The sequence below is a fragment of the Amia ocellicauda genome, chromosome 20 (assembly GCF_036373705.1).
Source record: "Amia ocellicauda isolate fAmiCal2 chromosome 20, fAmiCal2.hap1, whole genome shotgun sequence".
Taxonomy (NCBI): Eukaryota; Metazoa; Chordata; class Actinopteri; order Amiiformes; family Amiidae; genus Amia; species Amia ocellicauda.
The window spans coordinates 12,016,888-12,044,098 of record NC_089869.1 but is presented as its reverse complement, the minus strand read 5'-3'; the positions used below and the strand labels follow the sequence as shown (position 1 = coordinate 12,044,098).

The 27,211-nt window shown below is 38.2% G+C and overlaps 3 protein-coding genes across 5 annotated transcripts; 1 reads left to right on the top strand and 2 right to left on the bottom strand.

Annotated features, from left to right (window-relative positions):
- Positions 1-522: 522 nt before the first annotated feature.
- Positions 523-4,832, bottom strand: LOC136716047 (fatty acid-binding protein, intestinal). Of its 2 annotated transcripts, XM_066693517.1 has the most exons (6): positions 4,767-4,782; positions 2,840-2,910; positions 2,282-2,355; positions 1,673-1,845; positions 1,346-1,456; positions 523-720 (listed from the first exon to the last, which is right to left on the bottom strand). In XM_066693517.1, the coding sequence occupies exons 3-6, from the start codon at positions 2,346-2,348 to the stop codon at positions 667-669; spliced, it is 405 nt and encodes a 134-aa protein (XP_066549614.1). In that variant the 5' UTR covers positions 2,349-2,355; positions 2,840-2,910; positions 4,767-4,782; the 3' UTR covers positions 523-666. The 2 variants fall into 2 exon arrangements, with proteins under 2 accessions (XP_066549614.1, XP_066549613.1); XM_066693516.1 differs by lacking the exon at positions 2,840-2,910 and having other exon boundaries at positions 4,767-4,832.
- A 5,630-nt stretch (positions 4,833-10,462) lies between these two features.
- dnajc12 (DnaJ (Hsp40) homolog, subfamily C, member 12) lies at positions 10,463-26,996 on the bottom strand. Of its 2 annotated transcripts, none has more exons than XM_066693377.1 (5): positions 26,886-26,996; positions 14,973-15,051; positions 13,025-13,164; positions 11,812-12,007; positions 10,463-11,425 (listed from the first exon to the last, which is right to left on the bottom strand). In XM_066693377.1, the coding sequence occupies exons 1-5, from the start codon at positions 26,979-26,981 to the stop codon at positions 11,340-11,342; spliced, it is 597 nt and encodes a 198-aa protein (XP_066549474.1). In that variant the 5' UTR covers positions 26,982-26,996; the 3' UTR covers positions 10,463-11,339. The 2 variants fall into 2 exon arrangements, with proteins under 2 accessions (XP_066549474.1, XP_066549475.1); XM_066693378.1 differs by lacking the exon at positions 26,886-26,996 and adding an exon at positions 18,283-19,023.
- On the top strand, positions 19,029-26,267 carry sirt1 (sirtuin 1). Its single transcript, XM_066693376.1, has 9 exons — positions 19,029-19,430; positions 19,976-20,098; positions 20,445-20,683; positions 20,794-20,946; positions 21,050-21,197; positions 21,488-21,567; positions 22,085-22,271; positions 22,670-23,236; positions 23,669-26,267. The coding sequence occupies exons 1-9, from the start codon at positions 19,100-19,102 to the stop codon at positions 23,977-23,979; spliced, it is 2,139 nt and encodes a 712-aa protein (XP_066549473.1). The 5' UTR covers positions 19,029-19,099; the 3' UTR covers positions 23,980-26,267.
- Positions 26,997-27,211: the final 215 nt, after the last annotated feature.

Genomic DNA, 27,211 nt, shown 5'->3' with positions numbered 1-27,211 from the left:
TTGGGTGTGTACAATGAAGTGCATGCTCACCTTGCATGTTACTTGTCAAATTAGTTGTTGGAGCAATATAAGTCGGTCCTTGTGATATTTCCAACTAATAAACCAATCTCACTGGTATCATGTCTGAATTAGATATTCAGTGTATAGTTCTAATCTGTTCATTTGAGACTAATAGTCCTTGACTAATCCCTGCCTATTTTCTGGTTTTATTGTGAAGAGATTGGAAATTTACTTTCATCTTGTCACAGTCTTTTTGTTAACAGCCCCAGTTTATTAATAAATCAAAAGTAATGTGATGGGCCAGATCAACTCATCTTGTTCTGTGGCAAGAAAATGACAGACTGGGGGCTGTGGAGAGGTTTCAGCCGCTTTTTTGTAGGCTCACTGGGATCTGAAAACATTTTTGGGCTAAAAAAAGGTTGGATTAATGAGCCAAATAATTAAAATATATATAATCTAGTTCCACTGGAATGAAAACAGTGAATAAAGAAATAAAGAGATACAATCTGAATACATAACGTGTATTATTTGAAAAAGTTTTATTCATCTTCACAAAACACATATTCCCTTTAAAAGTGACATTAGGATGCAGTGACCCAAGAAACAGCAGAGCAGATTCCAGAATCCAACCTGAAGCAGTTCCAGTCAGGATTTTGTTCAGGAAAACTATTTCTCTTTTTTGAAGTACCTTTTCATTTGCACCCCATCAAATGTGGTTGTCTTTATAAGAAAAGAAGAGACATGTCATGTTAATATTGAGCCTCCTGTTATGTTCAGTTACCTCTGTAAACTGACAACAGGCTTAAAAATGTTTTTACACACATACACACATACACAGTTACCAATATAGCTAAAAATATAGTCAGAGACCTACGGCTGTTTCTACCCTACAACCGACAATTATAGGAAGCATTTCTAGGAAACGAGATTACTGTTCCTGACCATCTGTTTACCTGACAAATACTATCTAATTCTAGATGAAGGTGAACAGAACAGAAAGATAAACGTTTTTGTTCTTAAATTGAAGGTAATCACCCCTACATATTTTTGTATTATGTCGTGGATATACAAATTATTTTTCTGTGTATGAGATTTGATGAAATGTGTGAAAGACTGACATGAATGTGTGGAGGCCACCACTTGAACAGATGCACTGCTCTTCTAATTTCCCTTGTCAAAAAGAGTCGATTGTTCCATTCCATTTATTGCAGCATTTGATCTGTTCTATTTTTGCAACAGAAGTCATGAAACATAATACCTGGGTGTATGAAAATATTGGGGGAGCTGCTGAGTTTGTCAGTCCACTTCAATACAAGTGAAGAATTTGCCCAGAATCGGTACCAACCTGAAGCATCTCATCTCCATCCACCTCTCTGCTGTTCACCATCTCCTTGCCATCAGAAACCCTGGTGAACATTCCAACAAAGCGATTGGGTGTTTCCAAAGTGTAGGTCCCCTGTTAAGGGCACACACATGTTCCGGATAGTGGCATCGGACAGATACGATGACAAACTGCTTTTGCTGTTTTTAAAGAGCATAACATTTTATTTTAAATAAATATGATTTAATGTATTAAATAACATGCCATGTGCCAGGATGGTCCAATTTAACTTCAAATGTTATGGAACAGGAGGTTAGCTCTGAGAAAGCTCACATTCTTTTTGTAATGTACCTTCATCACAGATCCATCAGCGAGATCGCCCTGGAACTCTTGACCCATCGTCCAGCTGGTCTCCTTGGTTCGAAAAGCACTCTTCTCGATCATGGTGAAATGGTCCCCCTCCTGTTTCATCGTGAGCTCCAGGTTGAAATTTTTAAAATCTCCCAGTTTTGCTACATCCACTCCTAGTAAGGAAATAAGAGTCACCTGACTGTCAGTCAGTTATAACAGAATGCAAATTCTTGGTATATGATTTAAATATTGCAAATGTACACCTTTTAACCTGTTGTATATCCCATTGTATTACCTAAATAAAGAAACCTATAAACTACATTTTTATAGTTTTCAGAAAAGATGTTCAATTGATTCAGAAATCATTTTAATTCTTTAAATAAGTATTGTAAGTTAAGGGTAAGAACAGAATTGAGAATGAACTAAGTATAAGCATCTGAAGAAAAGTTCACACAATAATATAGAAAGTAGACACTTAACCAGCTCAATTGAATAATGGGAGGATGTCTGAGGGATATGTAGTCATGATATTTGTTACACTTTGCTGACAAGTTCTGGGAAGGAAAGATCTGATTATGGGACACATAATTTAAGAATCTACTTTCTTACCTAACACCTCCAAAAATTCTTTAAAGTTTTCATTTCGGTATTCTGCCCAGGTGCCATTAAAAGCCATCTTCACACTGGAATCGAAAAGACAAGACCAAACAAAACTGGGGGGTATCTAAAGTACAACTTTTAAATCTCGCATGTACTACATTCTATGATCTTATAAAATGATTCCCACTCCTGCAATGAATAAATAATCAGCACAGTTAAAGCTGGGATGTATATGCATCTGCAAAGCTGTCACAGTCATTGTTACAGGTTGTGTCTTATCTTTTGTGTTTCAGGAATAACTTTGTAAAAAGACATAAAAATGACAGAAACTTCTTCTTTTTTTTTTCCCAAACTTTATTTATCCTGTGAATGTGTCCTATAAAAATATGTCTGGAATCACCCAGGCAGTTCTTTGACCCTGCAAATAGCTTTGACTAATTAACAAGAATAAATCGGGGGCTTGATATATTCAGATGGTGGTAAAGATCACGCAGACAGGAATTATCTACACCAATGAAGGTTAACAGTAAAGCAAACAGTTTCATTTATCATATTAATCTAACTTACATTCCAAGTTATCATTTCTTTCAGTGGTTTAACCTGTCTTCAATCAAGAAGTGAAGAATTTCTCAGAAATACTGAAAGTGAAAATTGTTTACAAGGACAATAGAACCCACTTAAAATAGTCTGTAGGCACTTCATTATTGTAATATTTCAAGTCAAGGTACATATTTTTCACTTAAGAAACAAAAAATATAATTAAGTGGTTTCTTCAGCTGTGTCATCCACGTGTCTGCAGACCTGTCCTCCAATGGGCATTTTAGCTTTGTAGTTTCTGTTGCGGGTGCAGTGTTAAAAGAACAATTTTCCGTTCTCTTATATACAGGACTGTGCATAGACTGATCAGTATCTTCAAACTGAAACATGAAATGTACCCTTAATCAACCCTTATATCAATCTGTAGTAGCTCAGAAGTATTATTTATACAAACAAGTTTTGGTTGTTTTTGACAAGGCAAGCACAGGCAGGTATGCAGTCGTTCTCACACTTTTGCTACACGGCTCCGAGCTTTAGGCAAAGCAATTTGCATAATACAGTGGAAAGAATGTCTTTATTCACCTTTATTTTACTTCCTGAAAAAAAAAAAAGTTTGCTTATTAGTTGTCCACCAATATCAATAAGCTACATTCAATGTCTTTGCTTTCAGACCATTACATGCTGTACGAATCTGAGAATTATATATATGATCAAATGAAAAGTGATCTGCCATTTAAAAATCCTATTTGTGATGCAGATTTTTTTTCCATGCTGTAAGTGACTCTCTATCAGATTCATTTTTTGCATTCCTTTACAGTGGTGTAATTGCATTTCAGCAAAGCTTATGGATAACAGCCTAATCTCTAAAAGGACACATATGATACATGATTGATAGGACTTTAAAAAGGGATCAACTGAAAAAACCTCAGATGCTAAGTCACTAGATAGACATAAAGCCCTTCCCTTCACGATAATGCATTCATGGTGTCTTTCCCATCTGTTATCCAGATTAAGTATTAGGGAATGTTGCAAACACCTATTTAAATGTATTTCCCATTAAACTTTAATCTGAGAAGCACACTTAACAAATCTACATGACAGAAAATGGGTATTACACGGAGTGGGGAAACATTACACATACAATACCCCTTGGCACAAATTCAAAGTGTGTATAACTGCATTGCTATGTGTCAGGAGGGGCCCGCTCTGGTCCTAGAGAACCACAGTGACTTTTAAATCTCAGTGACTTCCATTTTATTCACATCATTAACTGCTTAATTGTGCCCATTGTTGGGCTCAATTAGTCACAATTCCTATGGCTTCAAGGTATCTATTGATTAATAATGTAGAGAAATCTGTAAAACCAGTAGGATAATGACTCTCCAGGAACAAGGTTGTTCCCTGGCAATATGTGGATTAAATGGAAATACTAAGATTATTGGAAATTGTATAAAGACAAGCACATTATCTGATCTTAAGTTTTACCCATTCAAGTTTGATACCACCATACACCAGCAACTGAATTTGAAATTCCCCTACATTTAATTTCCATCTAAGCTCTTTAAAGGTTTCAAATCTTTCTCAGGGGTGGATTCGACCTCACCTTCGACAGCATGTGACACAGAGCACCAGTGAAATGTTGTTAAAGGTACATATTGCATTCAGATTCATACTTCATTTAAAATGTATAAATAAAAATGTCCTGACCGTCAATGGATTTATTTTTTTCGGACTGTTTCAGTGATTCTTACTGTGGTATTCAACTGGGTTAGGACATTAACATGTGTGGCTAATAATCAAAGGCTAAAACAGTGGTAACATTTGTTTCATTAAGATTCAGACTAATTTACAACACAAGAGTAAGAAACAATGCTATTTCTGATACTAAAACAAATTGTAGCAATAGAATGAACTATTTGGGAAGATAGACTTTTCAACCAACACACACACATCTTACCTGCCTTGCCGTTATTGTGCTCTGTGCTGCAGGACCGGGAAAAGAGTGGAGGTGTTGAACACTCACCCTCATTGATTTAAGGCATGTGGGCGTTACCTTGCTCTCCTGCACAGTTGTGTGCCCACTTAACTTGTTCTGACTTGACATGAATTACAAAACTGCATTCGGGAAATGGAAGCCTTGAAAGGGTCTCATTCACAGCATATTGCTTAAGAACGGTCCCAGGAATGTCCCAATTGAGTACAATAATAACTGACCTTGTGTCATGGAATATAAGATTTATGGATTATGAATTAACTTAGGACAGAACTCATGAAAAAATAAGAAAATTGTAACATGTAACACATCCTAGCCAAAAGCATAAGCTCGTCTTTAAGAAAAAGCAGCATATTGATACAAATATCAAGACAAAAGTAAGCAGGATTACTTCCAATCCAGTGGTGGGAAGTGTCCGAAGGGCCTCCTCATTTTCCTTGCATATAGATTATAAATGAAACCGCTGAATCATTTTAATAACGTACCTACAGGATAAAAGATATTTGACTGTGACTTTTAAACACAAACACAGGGCCGTCTGCTCTCATATCAATTTATTTTCCAAAACTGGAGTTCAATCACATTCTACTTTTAATTATTTTATATGTATATATCACATAAAGAATCCTACAAACAAATGTATAGATTCTCTGCTTTTTCATTTATAAATCCCAGGCATACTGCTTGTATGACTCATAACCAAAAATATCTAGTGACAGAGAATCCTGTGTTTTCTCTGGGAGAAGGGGTAATGCTTCTATAAAGGCTGTGTATTTCCTCACACTGGTACATTTCATGTTTTTCTATTCAGTTAACTAATGTGCAAAGTACTATATAAAAGGTAACTTTTGTGTTTCGTACTTGTTTACTTTCTGCGGGACTGTTATATCATTTATTCTATGGCTGTTTTTAGTTATTATACTACTTTACTGAACTTCTCAAATCTGACTGAAATGAAATTACACAGGTAGGTATATGAATATTGTTTGTGTCACTGGGGTGCAACAGTAGTTTGATTCTGTGTGTGTGTGTGTGTAATCAATCACCACAGATCAATATTTTCACAAGCAGTTTTAAACAAGTTTATTCTTTATTTTACCAGGAACCAGGAATGAGGGAGAAAACCATTTATAGCTAAATACATAAAAACCTAAATATTACATACAGAATCACATTCATTGGGGTTTGCAAACAAGTGCAAACCCAATAATAATAATAATAATAATAATAATAATAATAATAATAACATTTCTAAACTATTGCACTCTTAATATAACTGGAGAAAAATCTATCAACAAAATATAAATTAGTTTGAAAATCACTGCAAAACTGAGGGGGGAAATAACTAAATGTAATTTCCGTCTGTCTCTCTTACAATATTAGGGGCATTTAATGTGGAAAAGAATTAGATTCGGACTGTGGTTGCTATGGGAGACTATCAGACAATTAAAGTATGGAGGTAATGTACCTTGAACGGTTTTACACACCGTTACCGTATGCTTTTAAGCACAAGAGAAGACCACTGAGCAAGCTGATACAGCATACAGTGAGGAGTATTATATTCTGAAATAGGAAGTCATTTCATTTCATTTAAACAGACACTGCAGCAGACCATGACTAAGGACAAGTAATTGAAAAGCAGTAAGAAATAAATGGATAATTGGAAAATGTAGGTGTAATCGTCTTATTTATGAACTGTCCAGTAGATGGCAGTGATGTTTAACTGCATTCTGCTGCAGATCACAACGTGAGCGCTGGCACAGGCAGAGGTGCAAACCTGACAGATTGTAGTGCAGGATGCTTCGTACACATACATACTACATATTACACCGATAAGGGTATCTGGAGTCTATTCCTTCCTTATATAAAGTACATGATATTATACACATATATTAGTAATGAGGCATCAATACTAATAAAAGCATTTTGTTTACAATGTCACCTGTGGGGAAAAAAACAGCAATCAGTAAAAGGAGGAAGGAGTTTATCTGAGGTATAAATACTCCAACACCTACTGCTTTTTTAACATAACACACACCACTTAATTGAAAACCTCCCAGGCCTAGCGGTTATCTGGAGGAAGGAAGATGCACTTCACATTGGCCACAGAAGCAGGAGGAAAGAGGAGAGTAAACATCGCAGGCACTGAAAGACTGGGCTTTCCCCGTGCAACAGGGAAACTATGAGTCACCTGTACAAGCAGACGCAGCCTGTCTGCAAACCTTGACAAGAGAAAGGAAAATAAACCAATGGCAGGTTTATGGACACAAATAACTAAAAAAAGAAAATCCTCACCTAGTAAACACACGCACTGTGATGTAGCGGTGCACGGTTAAAGGAGAGCACATTAGATATCCTGACAGAACCCAAAAAGCAAAAATTAAAACCTACATAAAAATAATAATAGGCATCATCAACTGATTATACTGGCCATGCCCATATTTTGGTGCCTGACTAAACACAGTTTGGAAATTATAAAGGCTCTGAAAAGAAGTGTTTTAAAGCTAATGCCTGGGTTCTGAAATGGACCAAAGACCTGAACTGTCTTAAATATTATCTACATTTTATGAAACAAACCTTGTACAAATTTAAACACAATTGATATTAGTCCTTATGCAAAAATGTTAATACAAGGGAAAGAAATATAAGTGCACCTCAACTGAAATGAGTTTTTTGTTTTTAAACTACAAATCATCTTTCAAATGTGTAGTTAAAATCAGTTCTATAAACAGTTTTTCAATATCAATGGATTGTGAATCACAGGTGTTCTGAAAAATCCAAAAACACAAAGCAAAAACTAAAAGCTTTTGTAGGAAGGCGCAGGCTCTGATATCATCAATAATTACAGCCTTTCGCTCTGACCACTGCCAGGAAAGATGTGCAGACAAGACCCGCTAATCACAGATGACTCATAAAGAAACACGTTTGCAGGAATAATTAAATGGAGAGGGCTTGAATGATTATCAGTGGAAGCACACCAGAATCTCAATAGTATTACACACAAATATATATACACATACATACATACATGCATACATACACACACACATTCATATATATATATATATACACACACACAGACATATATATACACCAATCAGCCATAACATTATGACCACTGACAGGTGAAGTGAATAACACCGATAATCTTGTTATCATGGCATCTGTCAGTGCAGCTCTTGTGGGCTGTTCTCGGTCTGCAGTGGTCAGTAGCTATCAAAAGTGGTCCAAGGAAGGAAAAGCAGTGAACCGGCGACAGGGTCATGGGCGGCCAAGGCTCATTGATGCACGTGGGGAGCGAAGGCTGGCCCATGTGGTCCGATTCAACAGACGAGCTACTGTAGCTCAAATTGCTGAAAAAGTGAATGCTGGTTCTGATAGAAAGGTGTCAGAACACACAGTGCATCGCAGTTTGTTGCGTATGGGGCTGCGTAGCCGCAGACCAGTCAGGGTGCCCATGCTGACCCCTGTCCACTGCCGAAAGTGCCTACAATGGGCACGTAAGCATCAGAACTGGACCACGGAGCAATGGATGAAGGTGGCCTGGTCTGATGAATCACGAGTTCAAGGTGTTGACTTGGCCTCCAAATTCCCCAGATCTCAATCCATCGAGCATCTGTGGGATGTGCTGGAAAAACAAGTCCGATCCATGGAGGCCCCACCTCTCAACTTACAGGACTTAAAGGATCTGCTGCTAACGTCTTGGTGCCAGATACCACAGCACACCTTCAGAGGTCTAGTGGAGTCCATGTCACGACGGGTCAGGGCTGTTTTGGCGGCAAAAGGGGGACCTACACAATATTAGGCAGGTGGTCATAATGTTATGGCTGATCAAATATATATATATACACACATCACATACATACATATATACACATACACATTATATATTATACACACACACACACACACACACACCTCTGGAAAACATTGATTTCTGAACTTGGAGTGGTCTCTTAATTTTTTCCAGAGCTGTAGATGTGTATGAAGTTCTAACGGAGTGTCCTTTTGATTTATTCACACAAAAGCACAGCAAATGCAGATAATTTCTGCATTAAACTGCAAATACCTAAAAATGCATAATACAAAAAAGAAAAAAGAAATATCATTAACATTGTCAATTAAGCCTGTCAATCCAGTGCTGGATGAATGTCATCCCAGTATTCACACACCAGCAGAATAATACAAAAGAAAGAAAGCTGATCTACTCCTTCAGTCAACTACAGAGATTGTTAGAAGAGACTAAAAGGAATTATATATATATATATTTACATCAGACAGCACTTTATAAGAACCAACAATGCCAAAAAACAAAACAAAAAAGACTGAACAAAAGAAACTCAATTTAATAAGCCATTAAATTATAACAAAGAAAAACAACAGCCACAGCCACCAGAGATATAAAAAGCAATAATGCCCTGACACAGCACATCGCTGCAATAAGGAAAAGAGAAAGAGAAATGTTTTAATATGGGCTCTGCATCACTCTGATGTGATGATTATCGGACATACAATCACATTCATTTTGCCAGCCTCCCTGGTTTCAGGAAATGAAAGAGTCTGCTAGATTATGAGTAATCTGCACCTGCATCCATCGTTAAGACTCATTTCAGAGGGTTTTTCCTCTTCAATACATCAAAGCATTTTCCCGAATAGAATGCATTTTAAAAAGGAATAGATTTTCTTAAAAAAAAAAAAAAAAAAAAACACAATATACACATTTGCATCTCATAACACCACAGCTCCAAACACACCGAGAGACAACACCATTCAAACAATAGGATGGAAATGTCATTTCTAATCCTCCAATCCTGTGTCTAAAAGCAGGGGATAAGATCATGCGTGTTACTTAAAGGATGTGCGTCTGCAAGGCTCTTATCTGACGAGCCCAGAGTGAGGGCATTAATTTTGTGAAGTTAGTGCAGTGCAATGCATTTAAACATCTAAAATATGAACAGACATGCTCCGAATAATAAGGAACAAGACTTTCGTGAGCTGAAATGAGTTTGAAGGGGCTATTCAATGGTATGAAATAATTGAAGCATAAAGTACAAGTCTGTCACAGAGCCGACTGGATTACAGGAAAACCATGAACAGCCCCCGCCTGGTCTAGGTTTAATATCTTCTCTACGTCAAAGCAAAAATGTCATATACAGGCTTAAATCAGCTTATGCATTTTATTCAACTACAGTTTTCTCCAGCAATTTGGGCTTGATACATCGTACAAACCCCACTTATATTAAACATTATGTATGCTTTAATTTTTATATGGGTTTTCCTAAGGAGTTGTCAGGCAGAAACCGAACTTGTACTCATCATGAGACAGACATGTGGTTCTTTCTCTCCTGTCTGGTCTGCATAAAAGTGCCTGTAGTCTGTAACTTCTCTTGAGATCGCCTCTTGGACCTCTTCCTTGAAGCTGCATGTAATAAAAACCTTTGATTGGAAACATCTCTCTCTCCGGATTTCTACGACTTCAGTGTCTGTATACGTGAAGCTATACTTCACCCTGTCTGGGTAAGAAAACGTCAAATTCACCCATAGCTGTTCAAAAGATCAAAGCTTGAGAGATACATCTGGATTCCTGCATCAGGTGAGCAAAGAGCTCCCAGATGTTAATTCATATAATTCACGAATTCAATACAACATTAACAACACTGTGCCGTTAAGTAGGTTTATTTTCCATTTTTCTTTTTTAAACAAGTGAATTTGGCATAAGCAATACAAATCTCAGGTTCTTACCATCATCCACACACTTACTACAACAATTCATATTTTCAAGAAATTCACTTTTTTTTTTTTTGTCTCCATGACCTGTGAATGCAGAAATCTACAACTAAATACATATCTTATGTTGCATGTAACAAGAAAAACTACAATAACTATCAAAACACATATCAGATAATTGTTTAAGGCTGAAAACAAATATTACATAGATATACACATTTATATAGCAGTAACATTATCACAACATGATTAAAGATTCTAGACAAGCATGCTATTTAACAGATACCAGTTAAGAGGTAAATCAAAAATACTTTAAAACAAATATGTTTTTTGTAATACTTAATTTGTTTAGAACATGTTAAATTCACTAAAACAGTCACAACCATCCACAAAAAAGTTTTACACTACTCGTATATATAGAAAGGGAATAATTAATAGAATAAACTTTTATGATAGTAACCGTTTAGTTTCACAAACTAATCTAAATTTTAGTTTAAATTCCTCTGGGCAAACCTGATAATATGCATCTGTTTAAACTTCCAACTAGGTCTAAATTTTTTTTAAAGTCTTTGGCATTTCAGGAAGGTTGGCTGTTTTAGCATTCGTGCTGAAATAATGTTTTATCTCACGTGTTTAGTACAACGTGATTAGTTAGTTATTATGCAGCATCTATCCATTGCTCTATTTTTGCACAGTTAGACCATTCAGAGACAACTAGACTGCGAAGCACACGTTTAACCAAGACTGTGAGGATATTGATACTACATACGCAGAGAACAGCAAGACAATTCCGTGAAGCTTGGCGACGCTTCAGATCTCGTAATTTCTGAATTTCCTCAGAAGATCAGATGGAGTATCGGCTGACCAGCGGAAACGCAAATGCCAGTAGTTCTCACCTGAAATGAGATATTGAACCCATGATATTACAGCAAATAACATAAAACCCACCGTTACCAATGACTGAAAAAGATAGACAGCCACACTGGTTTTAAATGAGTATTACTTTATTATGAAGTCTTCAGAGAATAGTTGTTAAATAGCTGAAGTACATTGGGAGTTACCAGGTATGCCCAGTCTAGTAGGATCTCACACTCTTATTGAAGGACTAGGGCTGAATATATTAATGTAACAGTAGGTGTACAGTATACAGCTTATTACAAACCTGATTATTTAACAGAAGAGGTAGTTCACTGCATTCAAAAAACGTATTAAGGGTAATTTAAGGTGAAAAAGGGACCTACAATGACATTCCCACAACAGGCCTGCAGCACATACTACTCACTTGGGGATGTTGGCGTGTCAGGCGACTGTGGCCCCTCATTCCTCAGGGCCTTGTCCTGAGACAGGCCCTCCTGCCAGGCCTTGCTCCCACTCTCCTCCCCGACCAGAGGACCCCTCTCCACCAGAGGGACCCCGGGTTTGTCCTCTGGTCCCTCTAGCATGGGCTCCTTCTTAGCCTTCACGGCCCAGTGCATGGACTGCAACCGAAGAACAGCAAAGGACATGTTAGGATTATCGGCACACTAAGAGGAACACTGGAACACTTAATTTGTCTCTTAATATACATTGTGTATTTGGTGCAAGAAGCCTTTAAAGCTGGAAGTGTCCCTGCAGGTGTTTAATGAGGAATACACCTTCCTCCAGGACCTATCAGCCTTCTATTAAAATATACAGTAAGCAGGAGTATATGACCAGTCCTTGAATTCACACAGATTTTTCAGTGACATCAACTGATATTGATCTTTAAAAGGCTCCATCATGAAGAGTTTAATCAGGTACTGTCTACAGGATGTGGACCTCAAAGAAAAACATTTGAGGAAAAGCAGCAATAAATCTTACACCAGCTCCTCCTGTCCTTCCGCACATTAAAAATGAGCTGCTTGTTTATGAATGCGGTTTGAAAAACACTTATCGTGTGAATGGATCCTACTAGGCATGTATCCATTAACCACAGCATACAAACGTTTTCCTACATTTAACTGTACAAAAGCTTTGTAGATGGTTTTGAAGAGGATGCTTTAGAATAGACAATTCTTCTGACATCAAAAGACGTACATCCCCTTTCACAGGATATAGGCCAGCAAACTTATTCATAACGGCTGACCTGGATGACTCATATGAGAGGGAGGGGATAGAACAGCAATTCAAATGTGTTCTCACTCACGTACAAAGACAACACGGCTTGGTTTTCCATCACTGTCCTTAAACACCACACTTGAAGTTGCATGTTGATGCTGCAAATCTGATTTGTACTTTGGTCTTGGTGCCTAAAGTCATCTTGTATGTAATTATCAGAAAAGGCATAACAAATGCATCTTGAAACATGAAGATCTGGTGTTCATAATCAGTACCTTCATTATGAAACTCCATATGGATGACAGTTTTTCACAAAATTGAACCAACAGATTTAGAGTTTTGGCCATTATATTCTAACATCAGTATCCACAAATTAGATTTGGTTCAATCTGACTGAAGATCTCTGGATTGGTGCTCACGGTTTTCACGGAGTCGCTGAGGGCTTCCCAGTCTCGGAAACGGATGCTCATCCTGCTACGCCGCCAGTAGTCGTAACGGGCTCTGCTGTCTTCATTGGCCAGGGTCTCCTTGGCTTCCTGCAGCTTTTGAAAGCTTTCCACTAAAACACCACAACAAAATGTTTTCACTAAAGGGATTAATAAAGAACAGTACAGAGTGTATGAGTAAATGATTATAATGATTTTATTACCACAAAGCTTGGACTTCATGGGACCCATTTTGTATTTTTTTTTTACTTTTTAATGTTGTTTACTGATTTACAAAATGAACCCGTACTGATATATTATCCTTATCTGGTTTAAATAAAGGCAGCAGTGTGGAATAGTGGTGTTGGACACAGCGGTTGTACCCTTGAGCAAGATATTTTACCTATATTGCTCAAGCACAAATCCTGCTGTATAAATTGGAAATTAATAATAATAAAAAAAAAGTGACGTATTGCAAGTCTTCTTGGTAAGGGCATCTGCTAAGAAATATAATGATAATAAATAATATGCCTTCATGTTCTCAGTCAACTTTTTGTATTTGTTCAGTGTAAAACAAACTTTTGTATACTCATGCAATGTTAGAAACCTAATACAATTAGAATTTTATTTTTTAATTATACATAACAATTGTATGATAGTATGATTTAATCTATGCAATTTGGATAGGCCCAAGTTTTTAATTTAATTTAAACTGCAATCTGCAGGAACATCATGTTTCTTTGAATTGTGGTGGCTTGAATTAATTTTCTCGAGGTTCATTAGATGGCAGCATTGGATAGCAAAAAAAAGTGTTCATGTACAATTTCACACATTATGCCAGACTATTTATAATGCCAAAATTGAGAAATCTAATGAGGGGGAAAAAATGATGCATATATGATTAAAATGCCCCTTGACATATTCAATTTTCAATTGATGGAGCTACATGGAGAATAATAAGGTAAACATACAGTGTTAGGAATTACGCCTGGCTGATAATCACATTCAACATCAGCCGTCGTATACTATTTGCAAGGGCAGTTTTCATTCCATTAGGTTAATTGCTCTTGCTTGCGTTGTTTTTTTTTTTTTTTTAACAACGACCTCAAATAAGCATTTTGGTAGCGGGGAATTTAACAGCTGATTTATGAAGAATGAAGTATGGTGGTTTTGCAGGGTAACACTTTAAATTGTGCACCTTTTAAAACCAAGTTTAATGAAGAGGACAGTTTCAGTCATTGTATAACATAATGCTGCGATTTAGATTGAGATCCAACTTCCATTTTTGGTGACAAGAGGGCTGTAAAAACCTTGACTTAAAGTGGGGGTAAGCTAGAATAAATGCTTTAGTTTAAAACAAAAAGGAAATGTGTCACAAACTTTACATAGAAACCTGGTGACTGGTGCACTACTATATCTTAATTAATATGGCAATTTAAAACAAACGCTTTCCTTCAATTTATCTCCTGACAAATAGCTGCTATTTAGTGCCAGGGTCTGCTCTCAGTATTTGTGGCGAGAAGCACTTAGCCTCATACCGTATGTGTCACAGCGCTCACACCGTGACAGCCTCTGGCAGGAGTGAGGAAGGATTAAAGAGATCGTAAGCTTCAATTCCAGAATGTGCCACTCACTAAATGCATTTGCTAACAACAGTGCCACACAACCCTGACCTCTGTTATTGGGCAACTGTGCACAAGCATGGTCAGTGCCGGTGAGAGATGCCCCCATTGGTAACATCTAATCTACTCGTAGGATGGCTGCTGCTATTCCATAGTTGTAATGGAAACAGAAGCGACCTGCTTGACAGTATAGGTGCAGAGAACCAATGCTTGGATTTTCAGGGTTGTCCAGATCTGAATTGCAACTAAATCTTAATATTGGATAAGGACTCAATTGAGTAAACTGCACCTCAAGGACTAAAGCATTGTTAAATAATTACCAGCTTTTGGGTTTTCAGGATGCTTGTCCGGATGACACTCTAGAGCTCGGACTTTGAATTCTGCGAGAATCTGTTCAGACTAGAAAAAGAGACCGTCATGTGGTTAGGAAAACAATAAATATAATTGTATAAACAAATGTATTCTTTGTACAAAAAAATAAAGTTTTATTTTTAGATTACTAAAACCTTAAATCAACTAACTGTTCTACATTAGCAGAGGTCTATTTGAATGTGTTTAACCAAAGACCATTATCCTTTTTTAAATGTTTTTATTATACCTTAGAAGATATCCAAGATATAATTTAAGGATGCTTTAAAAGTGTCATTACGATTTGTGGGCAAGTGAGAAATAAAAACATAGACATTTACATAGACTTAAAGTTGTTCAATGACTCATTTTAATCCGTGTTATAGAGCATATCAATGTTGTCTTTAGGATTCATTACATAGCAATTCCACATTTCATCTGTTTGCATTTCCACTGCACTTCCATTTCCACGCCTGTGGATTTCCACTTACTGGCTTAAATTTACTGTCCAATATGAAATGTGATACAATCCGTTCTACATGAAGGTGATTCAAAGCTAATTAGCTGGACATTAGAGCAAGCAATTGTATACTGTATAACATGATTTGTTATACATTTAACAAAACAGGTTATGAAAATATACCTTGCTCAGTACCTTTGCTTCATTCAACCTGGACAAAAGATTTTGGAGTGGTATTATAGCACTGGTGAGAAAAAGCGCAGTAGAAAACAAAACCTCAAAACTGGGACAAGACTAGCAAACCACAAAAGCAAGACTACTGAACTTTGCATAACATTTCCAGTAGAACTTAAGTCTGTCACCCCCAAAAGTGAACGTAATTAAATTGTGCTTGTTAAATATTTCAAAATAGTCAAATGGGAACAAAGCTGTTTAATACCACCTGAACAAAACATCCACTTCCTTATAACACCCCTCTTCCATATAGCCTGCTTTCTTGTTCTAATTTCTTATCAGAGACGTCATTTTACACGTCTGAAAAGCTGACCTGAGAGGAAGCCTTTTGCTTTAAAGAACGCTTCCTATGGCAACAAACAAACCAGTGAGTTTAAGCATGAATTGAGGCACGTCACATACACACGAATTGTCAAATAAACCACGTATACCACATCAGAACATACAAAGTAGTGTTTGCATTTGAAATGCACTGCAAAGAGTTTGTTTATTAGCTGTAGATCTCTGACGTCATCATCATATAGCTGTTTTTTTATAGCCGATATGTGAATTATCATCAACAGGCAGCAATAAACTAGTGCTGGCATCAGACACCCATTGAATGGCTGCCACATATCTTCCAATTCACATTGGGCCAGCCAGGACATGATTAAATTGCAGTATAATTGTAAATCTCGAAAAACGACTCAATTATAAAATCTTTTGTAGTCATTTTTTGTATTATTTTAGTATAAATACATGTTAATTTGGATTCATGTTGTTTTTTTTCCCTGACTTTATGTGGACGAAGACACAAATTTGCCTGTGTTCTCATTGGAAATAGGTACATTTCAAAAGATCACTGTCCTGGTCACAAAAGCAAAGTTTGTGGGGAATAATAGCCATTTTCTATACTTTTGAGCAATTTGGAAATAACACTTACTACCCAGGAACAAAATGTTTGTTACATAGTCTTATTCAGTGTTGATTTCCATACAATATGGTTCAAAATGCTTTTAATAAGTTGACATGATTCTACAGAATGGGAGTTTTAATACCTTAAAGTACCAAAATGTACTCCAAACAAACGATCTGCTTCTGTGTCTTTGACTAAATGTCTTGCAATCTAACTAGATGAAGGCACTTGTAAGTTCTTGAGCCCACATGAAATTAACTTAATGTTTCAGGGAGTGGGGGGGGGGGGGGGGGGGGAACTAAATAACTTAAGGATGGACTATAATCAGTATGAATACCTTGTGACTCTGATTTCGGGTCTCAAAAACATAATACGTTGCATTTGAGTCGCAAGGTCAGTGACAGTGCGCTCTATTGCAGGGCACAACATGAGCGTACAGTTTCATTCATTCATGAGTAGTAGAAAGTAGCTTCTAATCATACATTAAAACGGAATAGGATACAGTTTTGCACAGGTCACTTTTGAGGTGGTCTCGCCCCTTGCCAGCTCAAGAATATATTGCCTTTTTCCATTGAAATAGCATGCATGTGTACATCATCCGTATGCATTGCGAGACCGACGTATGGAGACATGAGTGATGTCCTAAATGCTAAACAAACCAGAAAAAACGGGACAATAGCTATTGACATACAAAATAACATGGGAGGTCCTGCCACCGACATTACACCGATAATCTCTTGCAATGCAGAGACTAACTGACCCAGTCGATGCATCTTAAAATACACGATTACTCCTGCTTCTTGAATAACGGTCGTCTTTGTTTTGACATTTAAATATAATATGAAAATTAAAAGCATGTGCATTTTCCTCGTGTCAGTGTAAATGTTCCCCGAAGAGAATAATTAATTCCTTGTAAACCTAATTGGGCTGGATTACTTTATACTATATGTCTTCTTTCCATACAAACACCGACGGTATAAAATTGCATTTATATGCATTTATCCACTGCGTAGGTCTCAAAAAGCAATCATTGTCCATCAACACCTCATCTGCGTGGACTATTTGAAGGCAGCGGAAAAGCACGGGTTATAAATAAGGTAGATCTACAAACATTGTTAAAAGCTGGCCAGCTGCACTGAATAACAGACATAAACTTTATACACACTTTACACTTAGAGTTGCAGCAACAATAAAAAACTATAACGCAACCTTGTAACTGGAGCGATTGTCCAAAGTTGTCCAACCAAAGCCGGGGCTGTTTTTATTACCGTTTTTAAAAGCCCTAACTAGCATGGGAAATGGGAAGTCTACACATAAAGCCAACAGACATGTGTGTCCAATCTGGGGTTACAAATTAAAAGCACTTGAAAAAGCACATCAAAGAAAGACAGTATTTACATAAAATGTTACATGTGAGTAAGACGCAGCCACATCATCCTGGGGAATAGGCTGTTGTGCACTTTCCATCTGAATGAAATGCGACCACAAAACAAAACAAATCATGACGTACTATTTAATAACTCCCTTATGTGCCGGGTATTTCTAAGGAACAACTGTGGGGATTGTCGTTTATTTTCGGTATCCTATCAATAACAATATATGCTAATATAATTTGAAAACTACAGCATAATAATACAACTAGGTTGCTTCAGTGACAGAAAAGCTCAATGCAATGACTCTCAGGTGATCTTACCGAAGACAGTTCATCGCATCCCAGCAAACCATAATAATCTTCCAAGTCCTCGGTCTTGCAGTTCAGCAACGCGTCCATCTGCACACTTGTCCTCCTCTCACCGCACAGGTCAATCAGACAGGGAGTTGAGAGCCACGGCGACTTCGCACAATGAAACCACTTTCTCTCGCACCAGTTAAGTACTGAGTGAGTCTGTGACTCAGGCGGACGAACAGCCCCCGACTACACGCAGCGGTCAGCTGATCCAAGCCTATCCCACTGTTTCCCTGCTCCATTGGAGGAGGTGGGGGCAATGCGTGCTAGCTCAGCTGGTGCAATTTGGGCTATGTAGTCGCGCTGTCTCGGGTGTGGGCTAACACTCATCAACACACATCTGCTTGGGAAAGGCGCATGTGGAGCTAACGCTAAATCCCAAACATACAGATGCACCTTCAACCCTTGGCGTCTGACTTTTTTTCAAAAACGCGAATGGACTAGACGCAGTTTTGTCATAAGTGCATTGCTTCCTAGATCCACTGGAGACAATGCGACATTGCGGGCTCATCGCATCTAATTGCATGCCGCATGAAGACTGTGATTTGACGTTGCTCTCCAGTAATGAAGCACACCGTTAATAAAGGGGGCTGGTGACGGCCGAGCTTTTCCCCAGTCCCGTGACGTCATTTGTTGTGGTTGACGTCAGCGCCGTGTAGCCGTGTCGCGTGGGCCAATGCCGGAGGAGGCGAGTCACGTGACGCGTTTAAATCGCCCGTCAGCTGTCGCGCTCGCAGGATTTCTATGGTCGAGCTGAGCGGTGCGCTGCCTCCGAGAGATAAAGATGGCGGACGGAGAGAAGATCCTCCTAAACTCCGGTGCCGGCGGCTTGGAAGCCGAGGAACCTCTGCCCAAAAAGCCGAGGATCGGGTTGGGTTTGATCTGCGACGCCAAATCCGCCAGGGCCGAGCACGACGGCGGCCTCGGTGCGGGCCAGACTGGGGCGGTGGCGGCAGTGGCACGGCGGCCGGGGGAGGAGGAGGTGGCGGCGGTGGGACAGGCCTCGGTTGCGCCAGGCGGAGACAATAGGCTGCTGGGCTCGGAGCTGCAGGAGGGGCTGCTGGGGGAGGAGGTGGAGAGAGAGCCGATCGGCGCTTGTGCTGCAGAGCGGGCAGGTAAAGACTGGAGCTCTCCGTTATCCCCGGGCTGATCCGATTGAATTAATGTGCACAAATCGGCATGCAAGTCTGTCTAACTTTTCAAAACTTCACTACTGGATCAACATTACATCAGAATAAGAAAAATAAAAACTGGTACATTCATTATGTCTACATCTAATAATCAAACCATTTATACAGGAGCAAAATGTCGCTTTATAGTTCTGCATTGAATGTCATGATAACAATGATTTTTGTGTTCGTGCATCAGCAGAGAATTAATAAAGAGCATTTCCGTTGTGTCTGCTAATGCACAAGTGGTTAATGCAATTAGTTTCCCTGAAGGGGGAAATGATCTCGATTCGGATGCACCACCGATATAGTTGTCAGTTTGTAACGGTTTACAGTGCATTATTCAACTGTTGAATGACATTTAAAAAATGCAAAATGTTTCAGTCATTCAAATGTCCGATTAGGTATACTTGGCAAATCTAAGTTTGTATGAAGAATGCAGAAACCCCAAGTCTAGCTATGTTGGGTTTGTTTTTCCTTGTCTCTGAAAGAATGCACCAGTCTCAACGAAGACATGCTCCCTAATGGATTCCATTCATATGACTGCGATGATGAAGACGACGACCGATCTTCACACGCAAGTTCAAGTGACTGGACACCGCAGCCTCACATAGGTATCGCTTGCATTTTAGGATTTAGTGCATTTAATTAAACATGTATAGCAGCTTTATTTAAAATGCATTATAGTCCCCCCACCCCTTTTCTAAATAATACTCTGGACCATTATTGGCATTTAAAAAAAAAAAACACTGGGCTCCATTTTATTTAAGCATTGCTCAAAACCTTTGCAAATAGTTTTGCTCTTATTCAGGATTTGTTGGCACCTACACTCAGGAGTGTGCAAGAGTACTGAGCAAATTACTGTGTGGAAATCAGGTTTAAGGGATTATATTGCGATTGTTATTATTAAAATAAATAATAAAAAAACACCTTTTAAGCAATTGACATCTCTGGTTTCAGGTTCCTACAGCTTTATCCAGCAGCATATCATGAGAGAGACGGACCCTCGGACTATCTTAAAAGACCTCCTCCCAGAAACTGTGCTTCCACCCGATCTTGATGATATGACCCTCTGGCAGATTGTAATTAACATATCAGAACCTCCAAAAAGAAAGAAGCGCAAAGACATCAACACTATGGAAGACGTAGTCAGGCTACTGCAAGAATGTAAAAAGATTATAGTTTTGACTGGAGCTGGGGTATGTCATTCTCATCTGCAAATCTATTTAAATAACAATATTGAGAAGATTTATATAGAACGTAATCTGAATGGTGAAGAGCTGACATTTCGGATTTCTTTAAATTGCAGGTTTCAGTGTCGTGTGGAATTCCTGACTTTAGATCCCGGGATGGTATTTATGCACGACTTGCCATTGATTTCCCCGATCTTCCTGATCCACAAGCAATGTTCGATATAGAGTACTTCAGAAGGGACCCTCGACCCTTTTTCAAATTTGCAAAGGTCTGTAAATCTAAATGCTTGTTCCGATAGCTGCCTCACGCTACTGCCGTTTGAATGAGACCATGGTTTCTAACCGTCGATCACTTCAATTCTGTTGATGCAGGAGATCTATCCAGGACAGTTCCAGCCATCTCCATGTCACCGATTCATTTCAATGCTGGATAAACAGGGGAAGCTGCTTCGAAACTACACACAGAATATCGACACACTGGAGCAAGTGGCTGGGGTACAAAGGATCATACAGTGCCATGGTTAGTCAACTGTTGGCTATATATATTTTCTTGTAAAATGTACATAGCTGGTTTCTTCCATTAAGGCCTTGCAAAAGCTTTGTTTTTTGAATATTGATAAAATATTGTAATCAATCCTCTGTTGTACATACTTTTAAACCATAAAATAAATGCATTTGATAAGTGTGTCGATACAAAATGTATAGTTTGATTCTCTGATAGTAAACCAAGTGTATGAAGTGTAAAGATAGCTCTCTTGGATGATTGTTGTGGCTAATGCATTCTGTAATAATCTTTTAATATACTTCCAGGTTCTTTTGCAACAGCATCCTGCCTAATCTGTAAATACAAGGTTGACTGTGAAGCTATCCGAGAAGACATTTTTAATCAGGTGTGTCGTCTGGATCTGCCCTTTAGGTGCAATAATGAAGCATTTCACATTGACTCTTGAATTTGTCACAAGACTGGTCAAATGTTAGTCATATTTTGGTTTTTGCCAATGAAAGGCATAATGCAGAGTAGTCCACCTATACATCAGCCTCCTAATATGTGCTACATATTAAAATATCAGCTTTGCCAATATTAGCTGAATGAAATTGCATGAAACATCATTGCAGCAAGTTTGCATCTCCTCAATTCTAAAATACGGAGACTGGAGTCAGTCGATTTTGCCTAGCCTGGTTATACCCACTTTCTGAATGAGAGGGGAAGTTGAAATCTGGCCATAGAGATCTAGACCATTCATTATTAGTCAAATTCTAGTAAATAGTTTTAGCCAATCGAAACATACCATACGTTTAATCTCGAACCAATAGTTCCTTTTTGGATGAGAAGGTCTGAAGGTTTCTTTTGAATGTTTCTAGTATAGGATCTTTGGAATTGACTACATCTTTGACTTCCACGTCTAGGTTGTACCCCATTGTCCCAAGTGTCCAACTGACTTCCCTCTTGCCATCATGAAACCAGACATTGTTTTCTTTGGAGAGAACTTGCCAGAACAGTTTCACCGCGGCATGAAACATGACAAAGATGAAGTGGACCTTCTAATTGTCATAGGATCTTCACTGAAAGTGCGACCAGTGGCTCTTATTCCAAGTATGTTCTTAAAAACGTTTTATACAACAATTGATACATTATGTGCACTCCATACCATTTCCCCCTATTTTAATCACAGCCTCGAGTAGGGAGGGAATAAGTTCGCTTTAAACAAACCTGACAAAAGGAAATGTTTGTACTGTGATCTAAGTTGGAGATTTGAAGAAATAATATAGTTTATAGCTGTTGTTCTCTTAAACTTTACCTACAAGAGAAAATACTAATATTGTCTCCCTTAAAATACTACAGCCATTGCAATGTTGGCCTTTAATGTGGCAGTTTGATAACTGCATGGAATCGATCATGGAAAGTCAAATCTGTATTGTACTTATTGTAAAGAACCTTCACCCAAAGGCCCTTTCCTCCAAACACTGTTTTTTGTTTGATTTTTAATATAGGCTCCATTCCTCATGAAGTGCCTCAGATCCTGATCAACAGAGAACAGTTGCCCCACCTCAACTTTGATGTGGAACTGCTTGGAGACTGTGATGTTATCATTAATGAACTATGCCACCGGCTAAGTGGAGACTATGAACAACTGTGCTACAACCCTTTAAGACTTTCTGAAATTACAGATAAACCCCCAAGGCCACAGCGAGAGTCTGAACTTCAGTTCTGTGATTTGCCACCCACACCCCTCGAGCTCACTGAAGACTCGGGTTCATGGGAACAAATGAACGAACCCACACACAACTCGATGGGGACTTTGGAAGAAACGCCAGGAGCTAATATATCTAACAAAGTAGAGGCTACCTCCGAGCTTCCAGCTGAAAACATTATGGAAAACACTATGAAAATCAGGACTGAGTCTACTGATGAAAACGGGAGGACGGAAATCGACGAGCTGCAAACCTCAAAGACGGAGGAGGTCCCTGGGTCAGGGGAGAAGAATTCCGATATTGAAATCCGCAGAAGATGCTGGATGAGTAGATTTGGAAGAGAGCCAGTTAGCAAGCGCCTTGAAAGTAAGTCCTGATCACGGTCTGTTGCTTCAGCAGTGTCAAATCATTCTGATGCAAAACTAAATTCAGAGCAGAGTAAACTTGGTAAGATCTGCTCTACCTCCTTCATTCCAGATGTAATCGCTGTACTGAGATTGTGCGATGTTTGGTTTCTAAATGTTTGATATTTCTATGTATTCTATGACTGTCATCCACAAGCATGGTCATACAATAAAATACCTGCTGCAACTGCACTTCAGACTACTTAGAAACCAGTTTGATTAAGTCTAAGCTTTGTGGTGATTCAAGTGTGGTTGCATTGAGGTGCTAGAAGGCTATGAACTGTATCTTCATAGGCAGCTTTCATCAAATCCACTGGCCTGAATTGTTTTTCATGTTGCTGTTCTCCGGCCATCCAGCTAAGCCAGTAACCTTCATGTCTTTGTTTCTTTTTAGATTCCCAATACCTTTTCCAAGCACCAAATCACTACATTTTCCACGGAGCGGAGGTGTACTCCAATTCTGAGGATGAGTCCTCGAGCTCCTGCGGGAGTCACAGTGAGGAGTCCTGTTGCAGCCCGGGCGAGGCGGGAGAGGACGACAGCGAGGCGGAAGAGCTCTACGGGCGAGTGGGAGAGGGAGAGGATGGGGCAGACTGCCCGAGGAGCAACCGAGAACAGCTAGAAAAGCAAACCAATGACATGGAATTCCTGCGTTATCAGAAAGGCAGTCTACCTGAGGAGGTTCCGAACACGACGAAGATGTAATGCCTGCCTTTACTCGCTTCATGTCCACCAGCATTGGCAGTATTTACTGTGATTGTGGACTTCATTGCATTCGGACAGTTTAAGGAAGAGATAATATTAAACAAACTGGGGGGGGTGGGGTTTGGGGTTATGATTTCATCAGAGGGCATTTGTTTCTGAAGAATTATATATATATATATCATAGGTCTTGGTTATACACTCACACTAGGTTCCCACCCCCATCTCTCTCTCTGCGTCCAGCACGGTACAGCACACTTGACCGTTTTCCACTCATTTATATTTTTGTTCGCCTCCCATACCATGGTAACCACGATGAGCTATCACAAATGGTTAACGCTTGCTTTTGGATCTCCTCTGCCAATGAACACTCACCAGTTGAAATGGATACTAAACAAAAAACAAACAAAAAAACATTGAATTGGTAACAGGATGAAAAAGGGAAAAGCAACAATAGACCAAAGAACAGTTCCCCCACCCCTCTCTCTTTTACACTTTCATAAAAAAAAAAAAAGTATCTTTACGTTTCCATTTAATCTTAAGTGTTGCTTCTGGTCTTTGAAATTTCTTACCATAGCTTGTAAAATATGTCAAACGAAACACTGGCATTTTTTTCTATGGACTTCGGCAGCTACTTTTTATGGTAAATCTACTAGTATTGTTATTTTTGTATTTTGTGATACTTTAAGGCATACTCTGCAAGAGTTATGTGATGGTGATGGTTTAAAAAAAAAAAAAAAAGTGTCTTAGAAAATATATATATATAGCACTTGGAGTATGTGGACAGTTAACGCCTTATAAAGACTTGCAGAATTAGCTGACCGTGCAACAATGAGCATTGTGTCTGGCTTCAATCTAAAATACAGAAAACAAATTTCTTCCTGTGGAAATGCAGTAATAGTTAGAATGTTTCACTGAAATATGTGTCAAAAATGATCTTGGACTTTGGACAAAGTGTTTGGGAAACCTGTGCCTGCTTTCTTCTCTTTACTGATGTTGGTGGCTGTTAATTTTTGTTTAGGAATGGCTGTTACTGTGGGACGATCTCATGTAATCATTATAAAGTACGCCTTTCCATAAAGCATTTACACTGCCAAAATGTGAATTATGCAAGCCTTTCCTATCTATAGTGGGTAAATAGCAAAGATCGTTGAATATTTAATTGATCATACTACATAAGAGCTGGTCCCTTAACTTTCTAAGCATCCTAATGTTCCTTATGAACTGTGCGTAAAGTAACTAGGTACATTTTCAGAAAAGCAATCCTAGTTATGGGGCAAAAAATTGTTAGCATTGATATTTAGATGGAGAATGTATTATTAGAACCAGAAGTCATCATAACCAGCTTCATAAAATGTAATCTGTACATCAGACAGTAACCCATAATGAAGACTTTGCCAAAAAACAACCTGATTCATGCTACGATAGTGAAATTTACTTCAACATCCGAAGTACCAAGAAGATTTGTCATTGAAATTGAATTTCTCAGATACTGAAACCATCAAATACTTTTTCAGATTACTGTGGTACTTTTACATTTTCTTAAATAAAACGTATAGCTACCTAAACTATGAATGGAAATACCAGAAATAACTAATTTTCTATGTCTGCATTTCACATCTAACCATTTTTTTCCATCCTGAAAGCAACACTAAATATCAATCCCCCAGCTGTCCAACAGTGGCCTATTGTGTTTGGGGTATACAGTACCTCCACGTCTGGGAGGTCTCGTTTGCTTCTTTTTGCTGTATTAAAATGCAGTGTCTTTGCATTCATTACTTGCATGATGCTACAAGTCACTTAATTCGAAAAAAAATGTTTAAATCACATTTTGGTTTATAAGTTATTTTTTTATATAATAAGATGTTGTGCTCCTCTGTATTGTATATATGTCTAACAATCTACTGGTGTAGATTTTATAGTTACCGACTAGCTAATAGTGTAACTTCCACATTTCTGCAAAATGTTTGAAATACAGGAGCAATGTTTTCTATTTTATTTTGTATGTAAGATTTTTTGAAAGTGGCATGGAGAAAAACTTTCTGATTTATAAAGATCATAGAAAATTCTATTCTGCAATTCTTTTGTCCTATTCTCTGTCATTATACCCTTTGTTTATATTTTAGTGGTCTACTTTAATGAACAGTGATTTTATAGGTTGAGAATAGTTTGTTCTAAAGCTCTTCTGTTACGAGTTAAACATTTCTTATTTTATGTATGCCAGTATACAAACAAACAAACAAAACTTATCTGAATTTGTAATATAACGCAATAAAGTGTCTTGACATTTATGTTTTGGTTTCCTTTATTCATACTGTATCATGTGCTGGGTTTAAAGCTCATTAAAAGCCAAAGACTACTTTGGGCGAATGTTTTTAGAAAAGCATCCTTACCACGGAAATGGAAATGGATTTGCGTTAATATGTAACATCAAATAATAGTTAACACGCTTGCTCAATTAAATTAGTGGGAAATGTGATGCGCATTATACTTTCATATATTCTCAATTTCACATTAAAAGAACCATTACTTTGGTTCAAGTCGGAAATCTAAATGATAAACTATATAAAATGGGCTCGTTTCAGCAATTTACCAACATATTTGTTAACCAGTGAAGTAACAAATCTGTTTTCCACCAGTATCTGTGCTATTTCGTATTGTTGGATTTGGTGTAATATTACATTCTAGAACGTAGAAAACATTCGACACTAAAAATGCGTTCACAAAACAGGAGTTTAAAATATAACTAGCTTCGTTGATCGCCTTTGTGCAGAGTAATTAGAAGCAAACAAACTTCAAAACCGAAACGGAAGATTTAGCAGCAACGATCCCTCTGAGCACATTACAGAAAATCAAGCACATTCTACACAAACTTCATTTAATTGGAAAACAAAACCTTTACGTCCCACCTGCAGGCTGCTGTAGACAGGGCAGCGCGTCTGCGCAACAAGCAGTGCTAACAGGCTGTCTCTCCCAGGACCGTTCAAATCACACCCAGGTGACATCTCTTCCCATCGACATACCTAACAATGTTTTTTTCACATTTGTATTCTGCATTATAATGCACGGAAAAGAAAATGTATCTGTTCAACCAATGGGATTGCTAGAATGTATCATCTTCCGGAGCAATTCTATTCACTCAACAGTCAATTAATTATATTGTAATGAAGTGGGCTATTCTGGGTCCATTGCAAGATTAATAATACACACTGAAAAAACTTTCAAGTCTAGTTAT